General features: G+C 39.4%; 1 protein-coding gene across 9 annotated transcripts in view; it reads left to right on the top strand.

Moving 5' to 3' along the window:
- map4l (microtubule associated protein 4 like) overlaps positions 1 to 23,335 on the top strand; it is a 126,140-nt gene that overhangs the window by 58,989 nt on the left and 43,816 nt on the right. For all 9 annotated transcript variants that reach the window (XM_067604945.1, XM_067604950.1, XM_067604949.1 and 6 more), the window contains exon 6: positions 6,919 to 8,289. In XM_067604945.1, coding sequence (XP_067461046.1) covers positions 6,919 to 8,289 — 1,371 coding nt within the window. The remainder of the gene's footprint in view (positions 1 to 6,918; positions 8,290 to 23,335) is intronic.

The following is a 23,335-nucleotide window of genomic DNA, read 5'->3' as shown; positions in this document are numbered from 1 at the left end:
ATTTTATGTATTCAGTAGTTACTGCAGTCTGAGGAGGGAACTGCAGCCTATAGGCAAGTCAGTGCACCACATGAAATCTAGTAGCCTTTTATCATGAATTCTTAATGTTTATAACAGTCAATAGCTGCGTCAATGAATAACAGCTGAACATTCCATAAACTGAATTTGTGGTTGCCAAACAACAAAAATCCAAATTCACAGGAGGATTAAAGCAATAAAGACAGTGTAGTCTTCATGTGTAATTGGGCCTGAAGTCTACATATTAAAACTATCATGTAGGATTGCATGCGCTGCTGGAAATGATTTAATCCGAACATAATTTTACATTCGATTAGAACTTGATTCTTCCTAGCATAGACGTTGACACGAGAAAATGACGCAATAAGTAAAGGTTTAAAATACAGGATTTACGCAGTGCAGGACTTATTAAACATTTAACCAGCTCTTATTCAGGGTTTTAGTTTTTGGCTCTTCTCCCTTCTGTTTAGTTAATGTACTAAAGATAGCCCTGCTAGCTTAAAGCCAGCTAGCAGTACAGGCTGGCTGTTATATAACAGTTACTATTCTAATTCAGTCACCGTTGGAGCAGATACGATGCATCAGACAGATAGATGACAATACAATACACACAGATGACAACACAACAGCATTCAGAAACCTGGGGTGAGTTGAGGAAAGGTTATCTGTCACCACAAATGCTTTGATACCTCATGATAGCAGCCATTACAGAAATGTCCATGTGTGCTGCTGTAATGGCGGATACACGTTTTAATCAGTCATTTCAAATTAAACATGCAGTTGTATTTGTTTGGCCATAAAAATAACTTCCTCCACTGAGAGATTAAAGTGATATAACCACATGCTGCTATTTAGTTAGCTAACCCTTACATCACACAAAATACCTGCAGATATTGCTGCAATTATGTCGGCCCTGTTACATAAATCTGGATGACAACAATTAAGAGTAAAATGTGAGCTTTAGATAACCAAATCCAGTCTTTTATCGCTAGCATGTTAGCAAAAAAATGCGTTTTTCAAATTGAGCAGACAAAGAGCATCATTAGCATTCATTTGGAGTAATGTGTCTGTCCTCCTGATGAATATACAGTAAGTTCAGTGTTTGATCTCCATTTAGCTCTGGTTCCACCAACTCCTGAGGGAAATATCTGTCTCTTTCACTGCTAAATACTCCACCATGTTATCAGCTAGATGCTAGATGCTAATTTGTCTGTCAGCTCTTTGGTGCTGAGCAAGTAGTGTACAGTGGGTTTATCTGAACTGAAAATAGCTGCCTGCTGCTGATGGAAACGAGGTAGATGAGAGTGGAATTTGTGCACCGGAAAGCCAAAACAATGAGCTAAAAGCTCCATATCGCTGAGGAGAGCTGCAGAATGTAGTTTGTCACTACAAGTGACTTTCATATTACACAATAGTTTGATACATTGTTGATATAAAAACATTGACGAGTGCAGCTTTATACATTGAGTAAAATGTAGAACTTGTAGCTTATTACTACTGCAAGCTGCCTATATCAGCACAGTCTTATGTATATTATATAAATATACATGTGAGTACATTCAGTACAAGCATTATAACAATCCTGTCTAATCTCAGTGGCAACAAATTAAGGCATTTAGCATACGCTAGCGATGTTGTATCATAACCTTGTTGCAGTGCATAAGCCCGTAAAGTATTCTGACATGTAGCAATACACAATCTGTTACGAAAAAGATCTTTAAATCTTTAAATTTTGAATAATCAAGGTGATTTAATAGCTGCTGAGTTCTTCTTAATGTCTTTCTCTTTATTTCTCTCTTTATGTTTTTGTTTGATGAGTTAAGTATCAGTAGTACATTCTTGTTGGCAGCCATGTCTTTCCGCTTCTTCCTGTATCACTTCACGTAGTATCTAATGAAGCAGAAAAGTCCTAAAATCTTTAAGAAGGTCACTTATTTCACAAAGGGGGTTTAGTACGTCACCAGTACAGTTGGATCTGTCTATGTTCTGTCTGCTGTCGGATGAAAACCATACATTTGAAATTAACTATGTCAAAAGTTGGAGGAACACTCTAGGTTTTCATTTTGCAGCAGAAATATAAAAAAACATATTCAGTGTCAACCAAAAGTAACTTGCTACATTATAACATTATTGTTGTTAAAAAGTAATTCATTATGTTACAGTGTTATCTACTGAAAAAAGTAACTCATCAGAGTACATTTGCGTTACGATTGTTAAAATTGATTGATAATATTGATACCAGTCTGTAATTTTAATAAGTCCTGTAATTTTGTCAACTTAAGTTCAGCAATACAGCGAATTAGAGTTTTCACACAGTTAAACATACTATGTTTATACAATTTATGTTTGATATACACCCCAGTCTTGATGATTAAACCCCACTCACTCAAGACGAAAGTAGCCTAATGAGTAATTGCATAATTTCCAACAGCACCAGAAAGCAGCAATATTTATACATATCAGCTCGCCAAACCTGTTGGTTCCTGGTTACAGACTATAACCTTCCACTAGTAAGCAGCTACCCACCAAGATGTAGGAATAGGTGCATTAACAGAAAAGAAACAGTGTGAATGCGTCAAGGATTTTCTTTTTTTTTTGTGGCAACAAAAGAAACAGAGAAATATGGTAACATTTTAACAGTAACGGATTGCTTATTTGAAAACATAACTAAATAACTGATAACTTGAATTGCAAAAACTAATGTGTTACATTACTTGTTACAACAAAAATGTAATCTGAGTACTAACATTGCTTTGAAACCCCAACACTGTTAATAACCCACTTTGGCTTCCACTTGTTGAACAGTTTTAATGAAATTGAGGGTTTAAATGCCTCTTCAGGACACTGACGATACATTTACCTCAGACAACAAACATTGTTATCTCTTCTCATATTATGTTTCTGTGCTTTAGATTTTCTGCACACTTACTCTCCTGTCTGTGCAGGTGCCAATGAGATTCAGTGAGATGAAACCCTGTGCATGAAATTTCAGTGCACTGCACTTTTGTACAGGCAATGTGTTTGAGGCAGCCAGAGTTCCAACATTAATGTTTCACTTGGCACTTTGCCAGACTCCAGATTAAGATGTACTCACATTAAATACCTTATTACATTAAATATTGATGATAATGCCCCTACCTCCTCTCTTCTTTGGGCTGTTTATAGCTGGGGAAGCATCAGAAGCCACAGGGAAAAAAATAGCAACTTCAATTTAGAAATGCAGGGAAAGGTGCCAGATTCAGAGGAGGATGCACCTTTTTCTAGATCCACATTAATATCCAGTGATGTGAGACTGAAAGGCAAGCTGGAGATGGGATGAAAACTGAGATAACTTAGACAGGAAGAGGAAATGAGCAGACTGAGAGGGTTGCGTAGGTCAGAGAGTTAATTTCAGAGTGTCTCCCTCTATCTGTCTGTTTCTATCTATCCATTCATCTTTCCATCTCTTGGTTCTTTCTGAGCTGATAAAGTGCTTGTCAGTAATAATTTTAAAATATGGCTTCAGAGGAAAAAGCCATACCCAACTATGATGACTTCATCCCCAAGCAAGAGAAGATAGTGGGAACAGACAAATGAAGGGACCATTTCAGTGCAAGCTGAATATTATTTTTTGTTTGTTTTTTAAAGCCTGCATGCATAGTTTGTCAACCCTCTGTGATTTTTGTAACACATTCCATACTGTATGTTTAACGTGGAATTTTTGCTCATTTTAGTGTTTCTGCATGTGTGCTATGATTCTTCAGACATGCATGCATTTATTTTTATTCATGCATGTTAAACTGTATTTGCAATACGCTTCACTTATTTACTGTGTTTAGTTACTTTTTAGCTCTGTTGTTCCAAGTGTTTGTTTCCTCCATTGTGTGTGCCTGCTTCCTATACAAGACCAGCTCTGCCCCTTGTATGTTGATAATGATGATGATAATGATGATGATGTTTTAATGTGAAATGTGAATGAACCTCATTCCTTCAAAAGAGAGTCACATCATATATTTACTGTTTAACTGAAAAGTGCTGTTTTAAAAACAGTCCACTCCAGAATCCACTCGAATATTTCAGAATTTAAAATTGACACAATGATAGACAAGTAACAGACAATAGATCCTTAAATTTGTTTTTTCTTGCATTTTACTGTTTTTGTTGGGATTCATACAGAATGAGCCCATAATGACCAAAACAGAGGGGATCTTAAATCTTATTTAACCTTATTTATAATCTGTAGATATACCCGTCGGCCTTGGTCTTACAAAGTTCCCATGACAATTTACCAAATTTGAATAAAAACACTTTTTCTATGAACATGTAAATTAACAGTTAATCCAAACCACTTTCACCCTGGCAGAGACGTGATGGAGCCACATTCCAGCTGTGTCACAACTAAGAGTTGCTGTACAATTATGTAAAGCAATATCTATAAATATAGGTCTTTGTGTAAATTGACTTTATGCATTCAGTTCAGGTGAGTAAAACTAGTATTGGTCAAATGCATTTATAAAAGCAGGCACCATCACATACATCACATATTATGAAAATGTTGGGTTGTGTCAAAAAGAGCATAAAAGCAGTCAGACTTTGGTTACTATGGCTTGAAACACCAAGGGAAGCACACTGTAACTGATGTGTTATAGCATCTATACAAGCAATGTATGCAATAATGTGAGCACTAGTGAAATTATATGTAAGACTGTAAGATTGTACAGTGTTTCCCCTAGAATTGAACAGGCTTGTGGGTTGCCAGGCCAACGAGAACCTCCGTCAGGCCAAAAATAAATTTAAAAAAAATTTCAAAGCCAATAATAACGCCAAATACCCATTTATTCGGAAATCAGAAAACAGTGTTTTGGATTCTCTGTGCAGCACTGTTCCAAAACATGAGTTAAGGTCTGTGTTGTTGCCTGGGAAACTCTTGGTAGTGTAGTTCCTTTTAAGGAATAGGGCAGTGTGTATTGTGTGGATGTAGGGTGTGAGAGGCTACAGTGTGTCAGTTATTAAATGCTGCAGCTTGTAATGACCAAGAAAAGTCACGTCTGTTGTTTCCCCATAATTAGCTCCAAAATTAGCAACAAAGGGTTAGCCTAACCTGAAGATGCTAAACAGAGAAATAGGGAATGGAGGAATGTGTGGTTGCTGAGTTATTCTCTGAAATACCTCCTCTATACCTCTGAAAATATGGAAATGTCTCTCTTTCTGGAAGTTCCACAGTGACACTAGAGGAGACTGTCTTTCTCTTATATTTTGAATTGTCAATTTATTTGATAGTGCATGTCCTCTACAACCTTTATTTCTGTCTTGAAGATTCTGAAGGTTTTTGCGATAACTCAAGATCATTTAATCCACACTAGTGTTGTTGCGTTGCTCTTGAGGAGGAGTGAAATATATTCTCAGTCTAGATAGTCGGTTGATGTGCATCAATTTTGTATGTATGAAGCACAGAATTGTCTTTGTATTGTATTTGAATTGTAATCTTGACTTGAATCAGGAACATTTCCTAATTCCACAGAGTCAGTCAAACTCATAGAAGCATTTAATCTCTGCAAGCAAAACTGAGGTGTTTTGAGTGGAGAGGTTTAACCAAGCCTAGTTCAATTAATGATCGTTAATGGGATCAAGAAGCAGATCTCTTAAATGTGAAGATTGATGGCTTGACAACTCAAAATTTACATATTGGAAAAGGAGGTACTTTTGCTATTGACAAAGAGATTAGATTATATCAAACCTCCAGCCACCTCATGTTTATATGTACAAGGTGCCCAAGGGACTTCATTGTCCTGGATTTAGCCTCTCAGTGAGCATGTTCTCTTTCACCTTGTGACGCTAATGAAAGCAGGATGTCAACAGCTCACCAGCAGCAGCAGCAGCAGCAGCACAATTCTACTGTCCACTAAAGGCTTTTGGCAATAGGCATATTCATCGCTCAGTACATAATCACTGTAGTTAAGTGCGTACAACAGAAGAAAATAGTATATTTTTGTGCTTTAGGCAGCTAGGCCCATATAGCATGAATGAAGCCTGAGCTGTTACCAGGCTGGTGTTGACAGCTGTACTGATTAAAACTGAAACATATCTGTTCCATCAGACACATGTGAGATGTCCGACTTCAAAGTAAACTATGGTACATTTCAACCTGCCATTCTGACTATGGGTCAGGCTAACTTTGCACTAGCCATCTTCTTTGTAGAAATTTGGGAAACATTGATTCCAGTAAAACAGTCAAAGCAACCAGTGCTAGCCTCCTAAAGCTTTACAAATAGACTTCAATTTCACATAAAAGAAATTTAATTTCTTATGCTTGTCTTTGGGTCCAATGGATAGTAAACACAGAAAATAGCCCTCTAAATTAGCTATTGTAGCTGACTACATAAGGATGTATTTATGCAGCAACTTGCTGGCTAACCATACTAGTTTCAACTGTGCTCAGTGAAATGCATCTTGTGTAGACACCCTGTTAGGCCAGGCATACGTTAATCCTAAACATTGTCCTAATTCTAATGTTTTTAACAGACTATATGTCCTATTCATCATACCCTCAAACACAAAAGCATTTAAAAAAGTATTCATGAGTTTGCCTGACTTTCACTAAGAATGAAAAACAAAATCTGTACTAGCTCTTCAATTTGTTTACCAGAATTCTAGATTCAGGCAGTGAGAGTTGATGACAAGAATCCACATTTAGTTACTGGTGACTCCAAAAGCTCCCCTCCTTCAAATTGTATGAACAATGTTTGCTTTTCTGAGACCAGTCACTACACCCATGACACAGCAAACATTTTCAAAAAAATTTGAACCTGATATAGCAAGAAACATCTATAGTAACCACAATCTGACGGCTTTTTGGCAGGTGATTTTCTGACACAGTATGTGATTGGTTCCTCCTCTTATAAAACCCTCCCCCCTCGGCAGCTCCCATCCTCTCTCCCAGTGGCTCAGTGGATGACAGCAGTCCCTCTTCCTCCACCTCTGAACCCCTCAGCCCCGAGAGAGCGGGGCCGGGGGGCGAGGCTGGCAAGCAACAGCAGAGACGGAGGAAGAAGAAGAGGAAGGGCCGCGACGAGGTCTACGACTTCTTGGATAGCCAGGAGAATAACATCAGCCAATCTGACAAGCATGGGATGCAGGATGAGGGTGGTCGGGAGGTGGAGGAGGATGAGGATGAGGAAGAGAACTGGGAGTGGGAGATCAGAGAGAGTGGAGGAGGGGGTAGAGTGAGAGGTAGGAAGACTAAGAGTCGGGCAAGACTTCCAGAGGAGTGGGGAGCGCCCCACCGGCCTGACTCTCCTACACTGGCTACAGTCGGTCCTACCTTGGCCACAGCAGCTGACTCTGGTCCTTCTGACTTCAAAGCTCTGAACTCCAGCCCCAGCCCTGTTTTGCCCTCTGCTCCTGCACAAATACCCACAAGTTTCACCAACCGTTCCCATGCTAGCCTAGTAACAGATTCGTCTCCACGCTCCTACGAGCCCATGTGTGTAGATGACTTTCCTGTATCTGCTAAAGACGGACAAAAGGCAAACGAAGAGAAAGTTGCGACCAGCAGACCTGAACCTAATATTAGCTTAGCAGCTGCTGCCAGCAAGAGTAGTGTAGCTGGGGATGTTAGCGGTAGTTTAGCATTGATGACAGGGGACAATCTGAGCCCTGTCTCCCAGACCTTCTCTTTCCTCGATTCAGTCCTCCAGACCCCGCCAGGCTCCACTCCAGATTCACAGACCACCACCCCTATCACCAACACCCCCTCCCTTGCTACCACTCCCCTGACAAAGTCCACACCAGCAGGAACAACAGCCCCTGCTTCACAAACCTCTTCGGTTTTCAACCCCTCCAAGAACACTCCAGACCTCCCTCCTACTTCTGCTTTGTCCACCAACTCATCACCCTTAGTTTACACAGAAACACACTATCCTACAGCTGCAGTTGGGTCGGCCCTCAACGTTGATGCCAAGCCTTTTGTCCCCTCAGCCTCACTCATATCCTCCACAGCCACCCCCACTACAACTGCAGCTACTCCTGTTGTTAGCACCGCAGCAGCAGCCTCCTCTGGAACCACTGCTATTGCATCCACTACCACCTCAACCATGCCCCTCAGTTCCACTGCCCCTCCCACTAAAAGTGAAGTCACCCATCCATCATCGTCAGACACTCCCCCTAAAGGTGTAGCCACCTCCTTTAGCATAGCCACTCCCTCTCCCTCCATCACCCCTGCAGCCCCTCCCTCTCTCCCTGCACACTCAGAGCACCAGGAGTCCTCATCGCCACTGCTCCCCCTACTGGAAGGTTGGTGAACTACAGGGAAGATTATCAATAACATGGGGCTAATTTGAACAAAAATCACTGTATGCTAGGATAGCAGGAAGTTGCTACTATTTGTCTTCCTGTATGCATGGCTCTGTGTATGTGGATTGAGCACCAGGCCTGCTTGGTGCTTTGTCCTTTCCGTTATGTATTTGTAATAACCAGGGCCCGACAGATAAATGTGAAAAAGCACATTTATTTCCAACTTAAAGATATTCACGTCTACAACAGATAAAAAATCCAAGCACAACTTATTATTATCATTAATAAAAAAAAACAATGGTCTATATCAAGCATTTACCAGAGAACACATTTGTGTCTTTATATATCACTGAATATGGGACACAAATGTACTGTACTGTTCGGGCCCTATATTAACAAATCTGCAAGGGTAAAGTGGTAAGTTTCATTGTCTGATTTGATTCCCCTCTGCCTGCCTCTGTGTTACCATGACCATAACAACTTTATGACTTGACCTGTGCTTCAGATAGCTGTACTATCTATGCTTGCTCCACTGTCTTTCATCTGATTGTCAGCTGCCTGTGTAACCTCCCACTATCTCTTCTCTGTCTATAGAAACATAACCTGGGTCCTTGCAGGGCAAATCTAGTTGGCATTATAATGTCGCTAAGGTTACAGCTGTAGTTTATTAACTGCACAGAGTCAAATTAGTAGAGTAGTTAAAAGTTGACATTCATGTGACTTAGTAAATATGTTGAGAATTGGTTTACCAATACTGTAAGACATGGTTTAGGTTGAGACAATACAACCTGCAAGTATCCAATTTTCTCAACTCTTTTTGGGGTTTTTTTACAGTCACTGTGTCTATATTCTGTTTCTATTGTAATTGTTTAACTGTTAAAGTATTTTCTACACTGTGTTGAACACATTTAGCATCTCAAAGATGATTTTTCTCTAGAAGCAGAGATGGAATTTTAAGATTATATGATATTCAGATTTAGGAAGTAAATCTGGCACATATTACCCACAAAGACCAAACAAGGGAGTAGATTTGATATTGCTCTCAGGGCCAAAAACATCAGCTACATGTGAATTCTCAAGTCACATTTCTAATACATGGTCCACTCTAGACTAGACTGGCTAAAAGTGTCTAAAGAAATCTAGTGAGTGGACCTTTAGTTGAGAATCTAATGTTAAACTACAATTTCCAAGTTCAAGAATGAACCTTAAAAGAGAAAGATTGATTTTAACAATTCGTGACCTTGATCCTGCAATGCAAAGATCCAGTGCAGTTCATAGGTTTAGAAAAATCTATGTTTTTGTTCCTGTTCAAATCCAAGTCCAGTTTATAATCCGCTTGTATAGTGTGTTATCCTAAATAAAAAGCCATCAGAGTTCCCCCCCGTTGTTACTGCAAAAGAATGAAAGAACCACCATTGTAAAAATGTTATGAATAACAGACATAACCGGCCACCCCCATGTGTGTAACCGCCATACTGTGTCTTTTTGTCCAGTACACTGGGGGGAAACTCTGACATTAGCAATTGATTCCCTCATTCTAATCCTTTTTTCTCCTGGTAATACTGGGTTTCAATCCTAAGCACTCTGTCTCTGGCTACATCTGTTACCCACAGTCTGCTGAATGAAGCCTTATTTTAATGTGATTCTCTCTATGAGCCCTTTCTCATTACTAAAACCTGACCAATACTTGACACTGTTTGTGGAATACGTGTTAAATATAATTGTTTTGATCAATCAATTGAATTTGACCATGTAACTCTGGCTTCCAAAGTCTTACACTGTAGGCATTTAGCCTGACATACTGTAGCATTCACTAACACAGTGTTTTCTTTCACACTGGCCTTGTAGCTGTGATTGTGGCAAATCTCAGAAATGGACCTAACCGGACCTCTGAAGCACATTAATGATTTACATCTTGTAATATAAGTTCCAACGCTGAGGCATTGTTAGGATTGATATTGAACTGTGTTTAATGCAGTGCTGCTGATTCTGAAGTTACTGAACATCATCTTTCACTCTCTCCCCCTCCCCTTTTTTCTTTCCAATAATGCTAACAATGATGTGACACTGAACAACAGGTAAGTCAAGTTTCTCTTTTTCCAGTTTGCATATTTTATTTCCATATTGAACTTTTCTGGGCATGTTGGTCACCCCTGCTATCACAATGGTATGACTTATTGTGGGGTGAGCAGTTATTTAATTTGAGTTGTCATCAGCATGGCATTGCATAACTCAGCAGATAATCATCTTTTGGCACATCAATTGCAAGGCTTTACTCTATTCTGATTCAATAGGTGAAACCTGTTTGCATTATAAAATTGACTAGACTTGCAAGCAACTATACTGGGGTCCAAGCATCTGGCATTAATTGGAAGGTGCACCAACCCGAAGTGATTGGGAGGACAGTCGATTTGAAACAATTCCATGACCTCATACTGTCTTTTATCGCATTAGTCTATGAAATTACAGTCAGGCGGGGTACTACATGGCAGCATTAGACCATATAAAGATGAGTAACAATATAAATTAAATTTGAAAGAATTTGAAAAACTGTTGTATTTTCATCAAATTTGGTATGACAATACTGTAGGATATACTGGATGTACATACTAAAGTTGCTGTTATTTGGAGAATGTATCGGTGACCTGGAGTTGAAATATTAATCATCCAATATTCAAACATGTGACACCTCCTCTTGCTGGTATTGCTTCTTGACCACACCCAGGGTTGGTTTGCCAAATTTGGTGTAATTTATTTTTGTTAAAATGACACTATACACATTTCAAGTTCCAAATGATGTGTTGATACCAATTTTGTATCTCTCAGTTGAAAAACTAGCCTGAGAATACGTTGCCAAAGTGGGATTTGTCTAGATTATGTTGTAAAATTGTGAGAAAAACAACATTTTATGAGCAGAAATGAATGTGCATCCTTATGGTTGGTATAGGTGTTTTTTGTGGTTGGCAAAATTCCTCTTCTTGTATATACCTTCCAGTTTTGACATATATATATTGCACAGTTTGAGCCATAGAACCCTGTTTAGTTGAAATTTGGTGGAAAAACAAATAAATACATATAATTTAAAATCAAAAATCAATGGAGTTGCAACACTGTTGATGCTTGGACCCATAAATATACTATAAATGTCAACATTCCCTACAATGTAAACCAGTGACTGTTAAGATTGTGTTATCGCTATCACTGTCCACCCAGTGAAAGCTGCAAATGAATGAAATTATGAATGAACTATCATTGCCATTATGTTACTGAGCAGTTTTTAACACAGCATGCCCTCCAGTGTCTACCAGATGGCATTACTTGGAAGATAATTATGTTATATTTCACACCACATGAATTGGTGTGAGTCTATTATCAGTTCAGGGATATGTGAGGAATTGGATACTCACCAACTGAGCACTGTTTCAATGCCAATTGCACCTTTAACTGCCACAACCATGATTCTCCCTCATCTATCAAAATAAGCAGAAATCACAGAGAGTATTTATAGAAACTCTGTGGCTCTTCACTTATCTGATAGCTTTAAGTGGGTGTGTCTCCGTGTTTGTTGAAAGGCTGTCTCTGCTGCAGAGGATAGCACAATCCAGCCTGTCTACTTTGCTTATTCAGTCATCACTAAGTTGTCCCAGGGTGAATATGTTGCTCTGCAGTTGGTCCTCCCTCAGTGCTGGACTTGACTGAGATCTGGTGCAGCTACATCACAGTCACACAGACTTGACAAGTGGAGGTTGTTAAGATGTTAGTGCAAACAGTACATTGTGTACTAGCCCAGTAGAAATTCAGCTTTTAATATTCATTAGTCCGCAAAGTGGTAAACGCCAAGTTTGTGGTTCTTTTTTATATCTTTTAAACTCTCATGCTCATGTAGCATTTTCTACTACTATACTGCACTTCCTGAGGGTCTCATCAGTCAAAGTGTGTGGTTATTGAAGGTTATTGATTAAAGTAGGTAGGTAAGGCTCTTTGTCTGTTCACCCATAGCACCTGATAGCTTGAGTACTGTACCCTGTTCTTCAGTTCATTACAAATACACCACAGACATCAACATCCAAATCTGTAGCTGTGGAACCCTTTGAAATCTTTTGAAACAATATTATCTTTTCACCTATGATTTTTCAACATAGAGAAAATTTCATTTTGAAAAGATTTGTCTGAGTTTTGGGTATCTACAGTAGAGTCTGATTTATTGGTTTAATAGAAAAATTCACATAATAACTCACAGTCTCTTGTGCTTAACGACCTTCATCAGGTGTCTGCTTTGCATCAATGTGTGATGACTGTCATTCACACTAAATTGTTTTATCTTATAAACCAACAGTAAAGGAGACAATTTCTATTGACCTACATCAAATGTAAAATATTCAGTTCACTTGTGAAAAGATATTTTTTAACTCACTTTACATCAGTTGTGTAGTCAGGATATCCCCATTTTTTTCCTCTCATTAGAATATTTTGTGTTATTAAGTCAGTTAACTTTAGAATTATATTGTCAAATTTTATTTCCTATCATTTTAATTCCCCACATGAAGGTTTACCTGCATGATACCAGGAATAGTGCAAACTGGTGGAGAAATGTTTGTCAAAGTTTTGCTACTGAATTGTATATATTCGTCACATTTTGTCACTTCATAGCATGCAGGTAGAGTGCTGTTGTTGTCCAGTGAGATTGGGACTCAGTGAATGGACTATAATGGAGTTACTGACTTGTTTCTTGGTTTAAGGTTTGGTGGACTTCTGCTCTGTTACTCTATTATTCTATCTGTGTCTATTTATTTCTCCTCTCTTTACCTTCTCTGTCTCTATTTATAAACCTGCAATCCGCCTGAACATCTCCCTTTTCTCTCAAATACAATATTTATGGCTGCGACTATTTCACCCTTACATAAGGCAAGGTCACTTTCTACCGTGTGTGAGAGTATGTGGTCTGCAAGATCCCTCTGTCTATGTATATTTTAGAAGATAAACTGGGTTTGTGTATGTGTGTGCGTTTAGGTGTGCATGCATGTGAATAAGACAACGAAATAGTAGGCAAAGGCAAAGCAGTAACCACCTTTCGCTATAGTGAATGAAATCTGGAATCCAAACACACACACAGGAGAATGACCTGGTTTTGTCCTTGAGAGTGAGCCAGTGAGATTGAATCAAAGTGAATCCTATAAATTGAGATGATCACTGGGGACCCTGGTGTGTTGTTGTTGGCTGTACAAGTCTGCAGATAGATAATCATGTTGCTATGTGTGCCGGTTGTAAAGCACCAAGGGGGTTGTTGATTTGGAGCCCTGGTTGTTGGCTCCATCAGGTGTCTGCTGGCAGAACTGCAGCTGTAACTCATCAGATACAAACAGCTGCTGGTGAGAAGAGACAGAGAGCTTTGGACAGACTGGCTTCTGGACTAAAAATTTTCCCAAATCTGAATCCAAATTTAGCAAAGCACAATCATGCTAAAATTCACTTTTCTCTTCAACACTTCTTGTGGCATTCCTCATCGGATGGAGTCTGCTCAGTTGTCATGGAGATGCTGTAGTTAAGAAGTCAATTAATTTGATTACTCAATTGACAGAAAACGAACAATATGGTTATTAGATTACCTATATGACCTCAGACTGAGGGGCTCTGACTACTGTGGATCTGTAGCAAATTTTTATTATATTTGATATTTAATGCTCATAATGCTTTAGGCTTGATGCCAAAATTACCCTCAGTAGTAGACTTATCTAAAGATTAAGCAGATTAAGATTAACATCTAAAGAATTAGAAGAGGTGCGCACACACAGAGCTTTGCACAATCACAAACCAACTTTCATGTATTTTGTTTCTTTTACTTCCCTAGTATTTTGCATCTGTAACATAATCTACTGAAATGTCAAAATACAGTTGTGACTCAGGCAGGTCTGAAACATGTTAGATTAATGTCTGAATCTTACAATAATGTTGTTCAGGTGTCACTGAATGTATCCAGGATGTTGCAGAAACATCAGTATTGATGTTCTGTTTGTTGCCCACAGCTGGCTGTGTGTCACAGCTGGCTGCAGCATCACACAGCAGCTGAAATGATAAGTGCGTCTCTGAACTGAGAAAGAGGCTGTGTGCATTTAACGAACAGCAGTGGTAAATTCATTAACACTGGATCAGTCAGGATATGACAGTACTTAATGTTCTGTGTTCTGCTACATGTCTACACAGATCAGCTGTTTCACACAGATTCAGGTTTATACGGTGGAACTGTTTAATGTAGTATAACATGCCTTATGGATGAATCCTGAGATTCATTAAAGCTGTCAGAACATTTATATTTTTAAGTAGCTGAAAGTCTGAGATAAGCCTACCACCCCGTACCCACTTGATCACCCCCAATGTATGGCTGAAGATTTCGCCCTTGATATCATTCAATATCAATTCAATATCATTCAAGCATCACAAACTGGAAGACTGGACTGGTTGGACTGTTTTTGCAATGGGACTCATTTGCATAGAAAGGGCCAATTTTGAGCCAAATGTATGCATATTATCTAATTTACATACATGCAAATAGCAAAGGAGCATTGAGATGCTATTTGCTTGGCAGCACAGTTTGTCTCATTTAATGTAATTTAACATAAAATGATGTTCACAAAAGGATTGTGCAGCTTTTGCTGCCACTAAACCAGCACAATCCATTTGTGAATTGCCCCTGAATGTAATGTACTGGAGGCCATGCCCACTGTGGCCACATGACCACACCCACCCTCAACTCCCTTGTCCCAAATTTCACCCATTTTCATCTGGTCGCTCTACTGGAACTGGTTACTCTCTGCTTGAAGTGCCACATTAAAATTAGCTCATTTAATGTCATTTTTTCACTGCCTTGTTGGTTTTCTGGAGGTTTACATTTGAAGTGTACCATAACATACTCAACTTTGCAGAGCTGTTCACTGGGTGCATGATGTGTTTACTATGAGTTTGCCATCGTCATGGAAACGGTTCGTTTGACGCAAATGGCATTGATCGGCTGAGCGTGCCCCTTAACCAGACTCCTACCAATGGTGTAGTGACATTGGTTGAGGAATAACAGAGCATCTAGCTTCTCTCTCATACAAATCTCCCTTAATAGCCTAACCGTACACTGAATTGTCCCTTATCAGTCTAATACAGAACACGCCTTTTAGTTTCCAATTTCCTTATTTTATGCGACTATTCCATATTTTACAGGACGATTCCGTATTTTACGGTGCGGTTGGCAACCCTAGATGTGAGTGACAACTGCTGAAGAGCACTGGATTCTCTAATGTAGCTATGATAGAAAATTAAACCCAGAAGCCAACATGGGTGTTATGAAAGGGAGTGTGTGAATTTGATAGTAGACCTTCCTCTTCCACTGATCCTCAGTCCAGGCAACCCCCAGGGTTCAGACTCACACACACTCCACTTCCACTGCTACGCTGATGATGTCCAGCTTTACATACCCAGTACATCCATCATCACTGCAACTCAGTCTACCCTTACAAACTGTCTCATCGAGATTAAATCAGGAATGCAAACCAGCTTCCTTAAACTAAACTAAACTAAACTAAACTAAACTAAACCAAACCAAACCAAACCAAAGCATACTGTGACAAACATCCGCAACCTTGGAGTGATCTTTGGCAGAACACCATGTAAATCTCATTAGTCAAAATTCAACTTTTTTGAAGTACTTTTAATGTTTGATTAAATGTCATGTACTACCTCTTGCCTTTAGCATGTTTTTAGTTCTTTACAATTTTTATTCAACTTTTTGTATAACTTTCTTTGAGTATCTTAAAAAGCGCTCTATGAATGACATTATTGTTATGAATATCATTATTATTAGGAAACCTGTAGGACTTTTCATCATCATAGCCTGAGCAGGATAATGGAAAACTTCATATGTGGCACAGCTCAGTCTCTCATATTATTCTTTAGGCTGCTCACTCAATATGAGGGCTCATTTAATTCCCCTGCAAGGGATATACATGATATATTCTCCCTGCATGATGCCCGTGTATGGTGGACTAATGAAATCCTATGTTGAAGTCTCTTTAAAGGCTGTATGTTCCTCATGAGTGAGCCTAACATGAACGCTGCAGACAGCAGGAACTCAACCAGGACACCTTAAAGACTGGGTTTATGATAAAGGTTGTTCAATCCTTCTTTTACATCCCACCTTTCACCCCTTTTCCCTTCAGGTCTGTCTCTCTTCTCTACTTTATATTTATAATAAATTATGGCCTGGCTTTCACTGCTTCCCATCTGCCAATGCCAGAATGTTTTTAAGTTTTAGTTCCTTCCTCCTGTTCTTGTGCCAAATGTGGCTCAATGACACATATTACATCGTGGAGGAAGACGCTGCCAATCTTCTATTTTTTGTTTGAAGTAATAATTTAGGTCTTATAATTGATGGTTTGGCAACAATTTTGGCAACATTAGGACACCATACTTTTTATCTGTTCCTATATCAGTTTGGTTTCTCTAATGAAATCCTGTATTTGGGTTTTTTTAAAATCAATTTCAGACCACAAAGAGAGAAGTATACCAGATTAAAGCCACTAGAGCAAGAAGTGGGCTAAGATCGCTATCTTTATTTATACTTCCGCTGTCTGGTTCTCTCATTTTCTCTCTGTATTATACTATACTTCATTTAGTCTCCCTTTGCCCTCTCTTCCCTCCTTCTACCTTGTTTTTCTTCTTTTCTTCCTTCTTCTATCAATCTTACCTTCATCTTTTGCCCTTCATCATCTTTCATTGTTATATCTATTTGCAGATTCCTTTGTCTCCCTTCCTCAACTCCCTGTTTCTACCCCTCTCTCTCGCTATTTGCCGTTTCCTTTTCCCCTTCCATCCTCTTATTTTCCTCTTCCCTCATCCTCCATGTCTTTGCCCTTTTTGTCTCCTCCATCCACGTCACGTCTTCCCGTCTCCTGCCCAGACTCCCTGTGTCGCTGCTGCACCGTAATAATCACTGCATCTGCGATTGAGGGGAGCGAGGGGGGTGTTGGTATCGAAGGGGAGGCGTTGTCAGGGAGACATGGGAGGCGGTTGCCGTGGCAACAAAGAGACTCTGCAAGTGAGGGATGGAGAGATAGAGAAGGGGTGGACTGGGTGTGACAGTCAGTGAGGTCGAAGAGTAAAAATAGAAACGCTCTGACAAGATCCACCACCCTCCTTCGTCCTCCCCTCCCCACACCTTCACCCCTCCCCCAGCCCCCCACCCTGCTCGCTCTCTCTCTCCGCCCAGCGCCACGGGCAAGCAGCTGTAGCATCCTCTCTCTCTCTCTCTCTGTTTCCCCCTCTCTACTGCATCTCAAGCTGATGTTCAACAATCTGTGACCTTCAAAAGGAGACTTTACAGTGACCTCTGTGATTCTGCCTGCATAAAAACCCGCACAAGTCATCTCTGTCCCCTGCTTTTTTTCTAAATATATGACTTTTTATTTTGTTCTCATGCTTTGAACTTTATGTGTATTCCTTTATGTGTATCTCACAGAGTGTCTCTGTAGTTTAGCTTGTTAGTTGCCAGGTTGCCAAAGTTATAGTGTTAGAGATTTCATTTGGGGGGCTAGAACCTCAAATTTATAATCATTAATCAAAGAAAGTTTTCAGACATGATGTGCACAAGATAATTTCCAGTTTCAGTGGTACTTTCACAGGCAAAATACATCCAGTACCATTAGCATACTAATGAAAAGAAATAATGTCTCTGAAAAATGATTAGAAAAAGCTGCAGCAAGGGAATGAAATATACGGGCAAATAGCTACCAGTTCTACGTGTGTGTGTGTGTAAAGCCAATTTTGGAAACAGTTTTTATTTTAAGTCAGTTGATATAGAACTGCTGTGCATAATACAACAAAATAGCACAAAGGTAAGCAATAATATAAAAATACAAAGAGATTAAAATGATAACAGTCAAATGGTACTGTAGCACATACAGGCACTTATGAAAGCAAGCTACAGAACTCATATCACAGCAGAGTGGGAAGCTGCAAAGCATGAAAACCAAATGTTGTGTAGAAGGGACATGCATGTGTATTAATGTGTGAACAGAAATAGATCCTTTCTAAATGATGTGTGCCTCTGCACTTTGTGCTCTGGGTCATTTGTGTAGTGCAGTGGTTTAGTTTGAAAAACTGGGCAGTGAATTAATGAGGGTGAATAGTCCAGTGTACTGTCTGTCAGGACAAAACTGGCAAGTAATATGAAATAAATACATGGGAATACATATGTCTTTAAAAACACAGATGTATATATCTATATATATTTATATCTAGATCTATCTATCTATCTATCTATCTATCATTATTAGTGGCTGTGGCCAGTTTGTATTATGTTGCTTACATTGGATTCTGATGGGAACAAGTTTCAATAAGTTTTTACACTGAAGCAGTGATTTTATCCAAAGAGCATTTGGATGATGAGTGAATAAATTAGAGAAGTGGAGAAGTGGATTATGATGTTTGAGAAATGGATGTTTTTCTCTGCCATTAAATCTTTATCACCATCAGCTTTCACTGTCACTCCAAGTTGATTTTTGGCCTATACATGTAGTAGCCAGTTTCCTCACCTAAATATCAATGAAATACACTAAATTTAGAGGTAGCAGTAGCAACAGCCATGTCAACTAAAATATCACTGCTGATCTGGTCAGGGCGCAAGATAGTCTGGTCAGGTTTGGACTTTCACTTTACTGAAAAGTTTAAAAGGACGGGTTCATAATTTTTCAAGTCTTAAATCAACAACCAGATGTCCTTATGCACACTGAAACAGGTTTTTCTTACTGTAATCATTCCTCCTTTTCATACCGACCATTAGAAGATCCCTTCATAATGTACTTACAATGTAAGTGATGCAGGACAAAATCCACAGTCCTCCTTCTGTGTAAAAATATATCTAAAAGTTTATCTGAAGCTAATATGAAGCTTCAGCATCCAGATGAGTCAAATCGAGTAGATATCTTTCAACGTTACAGTCTTTTTAGTGCCAAAGTCCCTCTTTTTGTTACTATACTTCCACCACAGCTCAACAGGGAAACATTGACTAACTCAGACTGCTGAAGCCTCATATAAGCCTCAGATCAACCTTTAAATAAAATGACTGTGTGGACACACTGTGGATTTTGTCCCCCATCACTTAGACTGAAAGCACATTTGAAGAAGGGGATCTTTTAACAGCCAGTATGAACAAGTGGAATGATTACAGCGAGGAAAACTTCTTTCAGTGTTCATATGGACACGTGACTATTATTTTAAGATAGACTTGAAAAACGGTGAAGCCTAAACAATAATACCACATCCCCAACAAGATTTAACCCACTTGTGATGACGTTCAACAAGCAAAATTCAGAATCTAAATCAAACACATTTTTTGTTGAAGTTGTACAGTGGCATGATTTTCTGGAAAATAAAGTGAAACTGATGCTAGCCAAGTACACATTTCCATGACAGTGTGAAGTGGAAAGAGAAAAATGACATCTCTATGTAACTGCAGAGAAACTGACACCAGCAGGTGTATCAGCTAAAGGTCACTGCCACAGGCTTTCAGACATGACAGTTCAACAAAGACCTAATGAACATACTACAAATTCCATGGAGATTTTTTTTTTAAATCTGAATCGATCCATTACCACATGAAAGGGATTACTGTTTGTGAAGGAGAGAAGTGAAGATGGAGAGGTCAGTCCCCTGTGTCTTCCAAATTTCAGATTTGCTCACGTCTTTTCTCTGAAATGCCAGAACCTCAGCCGTCAAGCCTACTAATTTCTTTCCTTTAAACTGAGAACCAGATTGAATATTAACAAAAGCTACCCCTTAGCCTGACCCAAAGTTTAACAGAAGTGTTGCCAGGATTGCTTCCATAATGGCCACCCTTTCCAAGTCTTTTGAAATTAAACAACACTCTAATGTCTTCCTCTCTCCGGCTCCCTCTCCCTCTGTGGTCACAGTAGACAAATTGTTTATGGAGGATTATGTAATAATATTCATTCATTTTCATTCATGCTTGACAAGCTGCTCTTGTTATTTTGGCACAGGCCTTGGGTGTGTTCGGGACGAAGAGGGGTTGGTGTGCATTTGGGAGACAGTCGGTTGTCATGTGCAGTAAGAAACTTCAGAAATAGGAGTGTTGAGGATGTCAGTATTTTCATCAGGCGTTTGTTTAAAATAGTTTTTCAAAGGCATTGTTTGAGACCCAGAGCTGGCTCAGTGACAGCTGATTCCCAGTGGTTTCCCGAGATACTCTAGAGATATTATCCATTGTCTATATTCACCGGCTGTCTCAGTGAATACCTCTGTTTGGCCTGTTTTTTTCTTCCATAGCACTGAACACTTTCTGTTGCATCACCACTTTCATATTTTGAAGAGACCAGAATCTTGGTTAAAGGACCAGTGTGTAGAATTTAGTGGCATCTAGCGGAACAGACTCAGCAGAAGTGGAATATAATATTCATAAGAATGTTTTAATTAGTGTATAATCCCATGAAAATAAGAATCATTGTGTTTTTGTCACCTTAGAATGAGCCCTTTCTATCTACATAGGGAGCCGGTCCTCTTCTATGAAGCCCACCATGTTGGACCGCCATGTTTCTACAGTAGCCCAGAACAGACAAACCAAACACTGGCTCTAGAGAGGGCCTTTCGCGTTTTTTGCAAGTTTCGGGGCCACCACAGGTTCTCCTACACGTTTTGAAGAAGAGGGGGAGGGGAGGGCTATTCAGTTGGTTGCAATCTGCAACCTCACCCCTAGATGCCACCAAATCTTACACACTAGTCCTTTAAAGAGTAGCATTCTTTAGCTGGCCACATAACCATAAGAGAACAGGAGACCATTATACTAAATGTAGTTACATGATGCATGTACTGCATCTTGTGAGTGCAGTATCTCCTTTTGAACATGACCTTGGTCTTTTTGAAAGGTTGTTTCATGCTTAAAGCAAATACAGTCAGCTCAGTGTTGTCATTTTAATGGAGATTATGTCCAATAGAGAATAATGAATTTACGCTCAGTTTATGCTCTCTTCAGCATACATGGGGTCCAAGATACAGATAGTGAGTGATGCATAGAGCATCACTAGGTCATTAAGGGAAACATGAGTTAGATGACTAGAATGTTGCTGTAAATAAATATCAGGTTACCACCTTTCTTGTACTGCTTAATCCTGCAACTTTAGGTGCTGTACATGTAATATACTACTGATAGTTAGACCCATAAGCACACAGTTTTTCTGTTAAGTCCAGAAAGTCAGTGCTTGGAAATATGTGGAGATAGAAGAGGCAGGGTGGAAGGATGCCGTCAGAATTGCTTTTAATCTTCCTTGCAAAGCTGGGGCACAAATCCTGAGCTGAATTTAGTGTGGTATTGCCAGAGGCGTAGCAAAAAAAAAATCTGGGCCCTGTACTTATGAAGCCTCAGTGGCCCCCACTACCCCTTTTTATACGTCCATTATCATGTCTGTATAAATCACTGAATTAACAAGTGAATATAGTATATTTCAGCCTACTTTTCTCAACAAACTGTAATTAGCTTTCATTATGAGGTTTTAGAACATTCAAGAAAATTATTTACCCCTGGATATTGCACCATGCATGTGTTAGCAATGCCCCAGTTCCTTGTACGGATGTACGGATATAGTGAGTAAGGTGGCCTTGGAAAGCATTAAGACTTCATCCTGATTTTTATTAGTGGTGTGTTATAGGGGCATTATTACCATACGGGTGCCATAGGAATGGCCTAATGCCTTGACCATTATGCAGCCTGCAGAGCAGTCATATCTAATGACTCTGAACAGATGACTTTCAATACTATCATATGCCATGCGTACCAGTTATATAGGAAAGAGGATTAATGTTGGTTTGACTCATGTTACTTTATTTCCTTGATAATGGATCCAGCTTACACCAGGTTATGCATTGCCTCTTTTGATACAAAAGATTTACAAATGGTAGGTTTGCCATGACATGCAGCTTGGTAAAGCTCATAACATACAGTTAGGCAAGGCAACAGAGGTGCTTTATCCATTCTGTGCTCATTTGGGTTTTACACCTGGTTTGGTCCACAAGTTCTTTGACTTGCTAAATGTTTGAGCATCTTGTGCTAGGCATATAACTTGAAGCTGGCTTGTATCAGCTAACTGTGCTACATATGTACCGTTGCAGTCATGGTCCACACCTACTTCTGCTGTTTAATCAAAGGAGATTTCGTCAGTCCACGGAACAAAACTAAGTAGCTGGAATATGGGATGTCAACTTAATTTTGCTTTCAATAGACTGACACCCATTAACCGATAACTAAGAAAAGTTGTGATATAGCTTTCATTTGTGAGAGCTGTCCAGCAGTCTGTGGTCAGAGCTAGCTTGTCTGCTCTGGCTAGCTTGACTTTTAGCTCATCCTTCCTCTCCTCAAAGTTTTTTTCAATGCGTTAAGTCACAGTAGTGACTCGATGGCATAATGCTCTCGGTCTTGAGGTACTGAACTAGCTTTTTCAATCCCTCACCCTCTACCACAGCAGCACAAGGCTGCGGCTGTTAGCCATCCTCAGACATGGCAGCCAGGTACTTGTTCTTGATGTGGTACAGTATCATATCTGCCCGAAAAAAGTCAACCATAAATATAAGACATAGCACTTGTAACCCGAGGAGCACAAAGTGAACTTAGCTTGAAATGGCTAAAAGCCATTCAAGCATTATCAAGTCAATCCCAATTCAAAACCGTTCAATGTTGATATAACAGATTTTGTGCAATGAGTCTGTCTGTATTTTTGTGATGATGATGATGCAGCTACTTGGCCTGTTAGCTACCTTGTGTTGCTTTGAAAACCCACACATCAAACTAATGCTAATTATAAGAACTCTTTTATAAGTGACACATGCTGTTACTTGGCAGTCAAGCTAGCATGATTCACCTCTGTGAGTCAAGCTGTTATTGTAACTTTTTTTACTGCAAAGTTAAACACTTTTCCATGTGGTATTTCAAATCAGGGGTTGGGTAAATGCACACTAAACATGTGCTTGTTTTAATACATTGGGCACTTTGGTTGAGGTT

The sequence above is a fragment of the Thunnus thynnus genome, chromosome 12 (assembly GCF_963924715.1).
Source record: "Thunnus thynnus chromosome 12, fThuThy2.1, whole genome shotgun sequence".
Lineage (NCBI taxonomy): Eukaryota > Metazoa > Chordata > Actinopteri > Scombriformes > Scombridae > Thunnus > Thunnus thynnus.
This window is presented reverse-complemented; position numbering and strand designations above follow the sequence as displayed.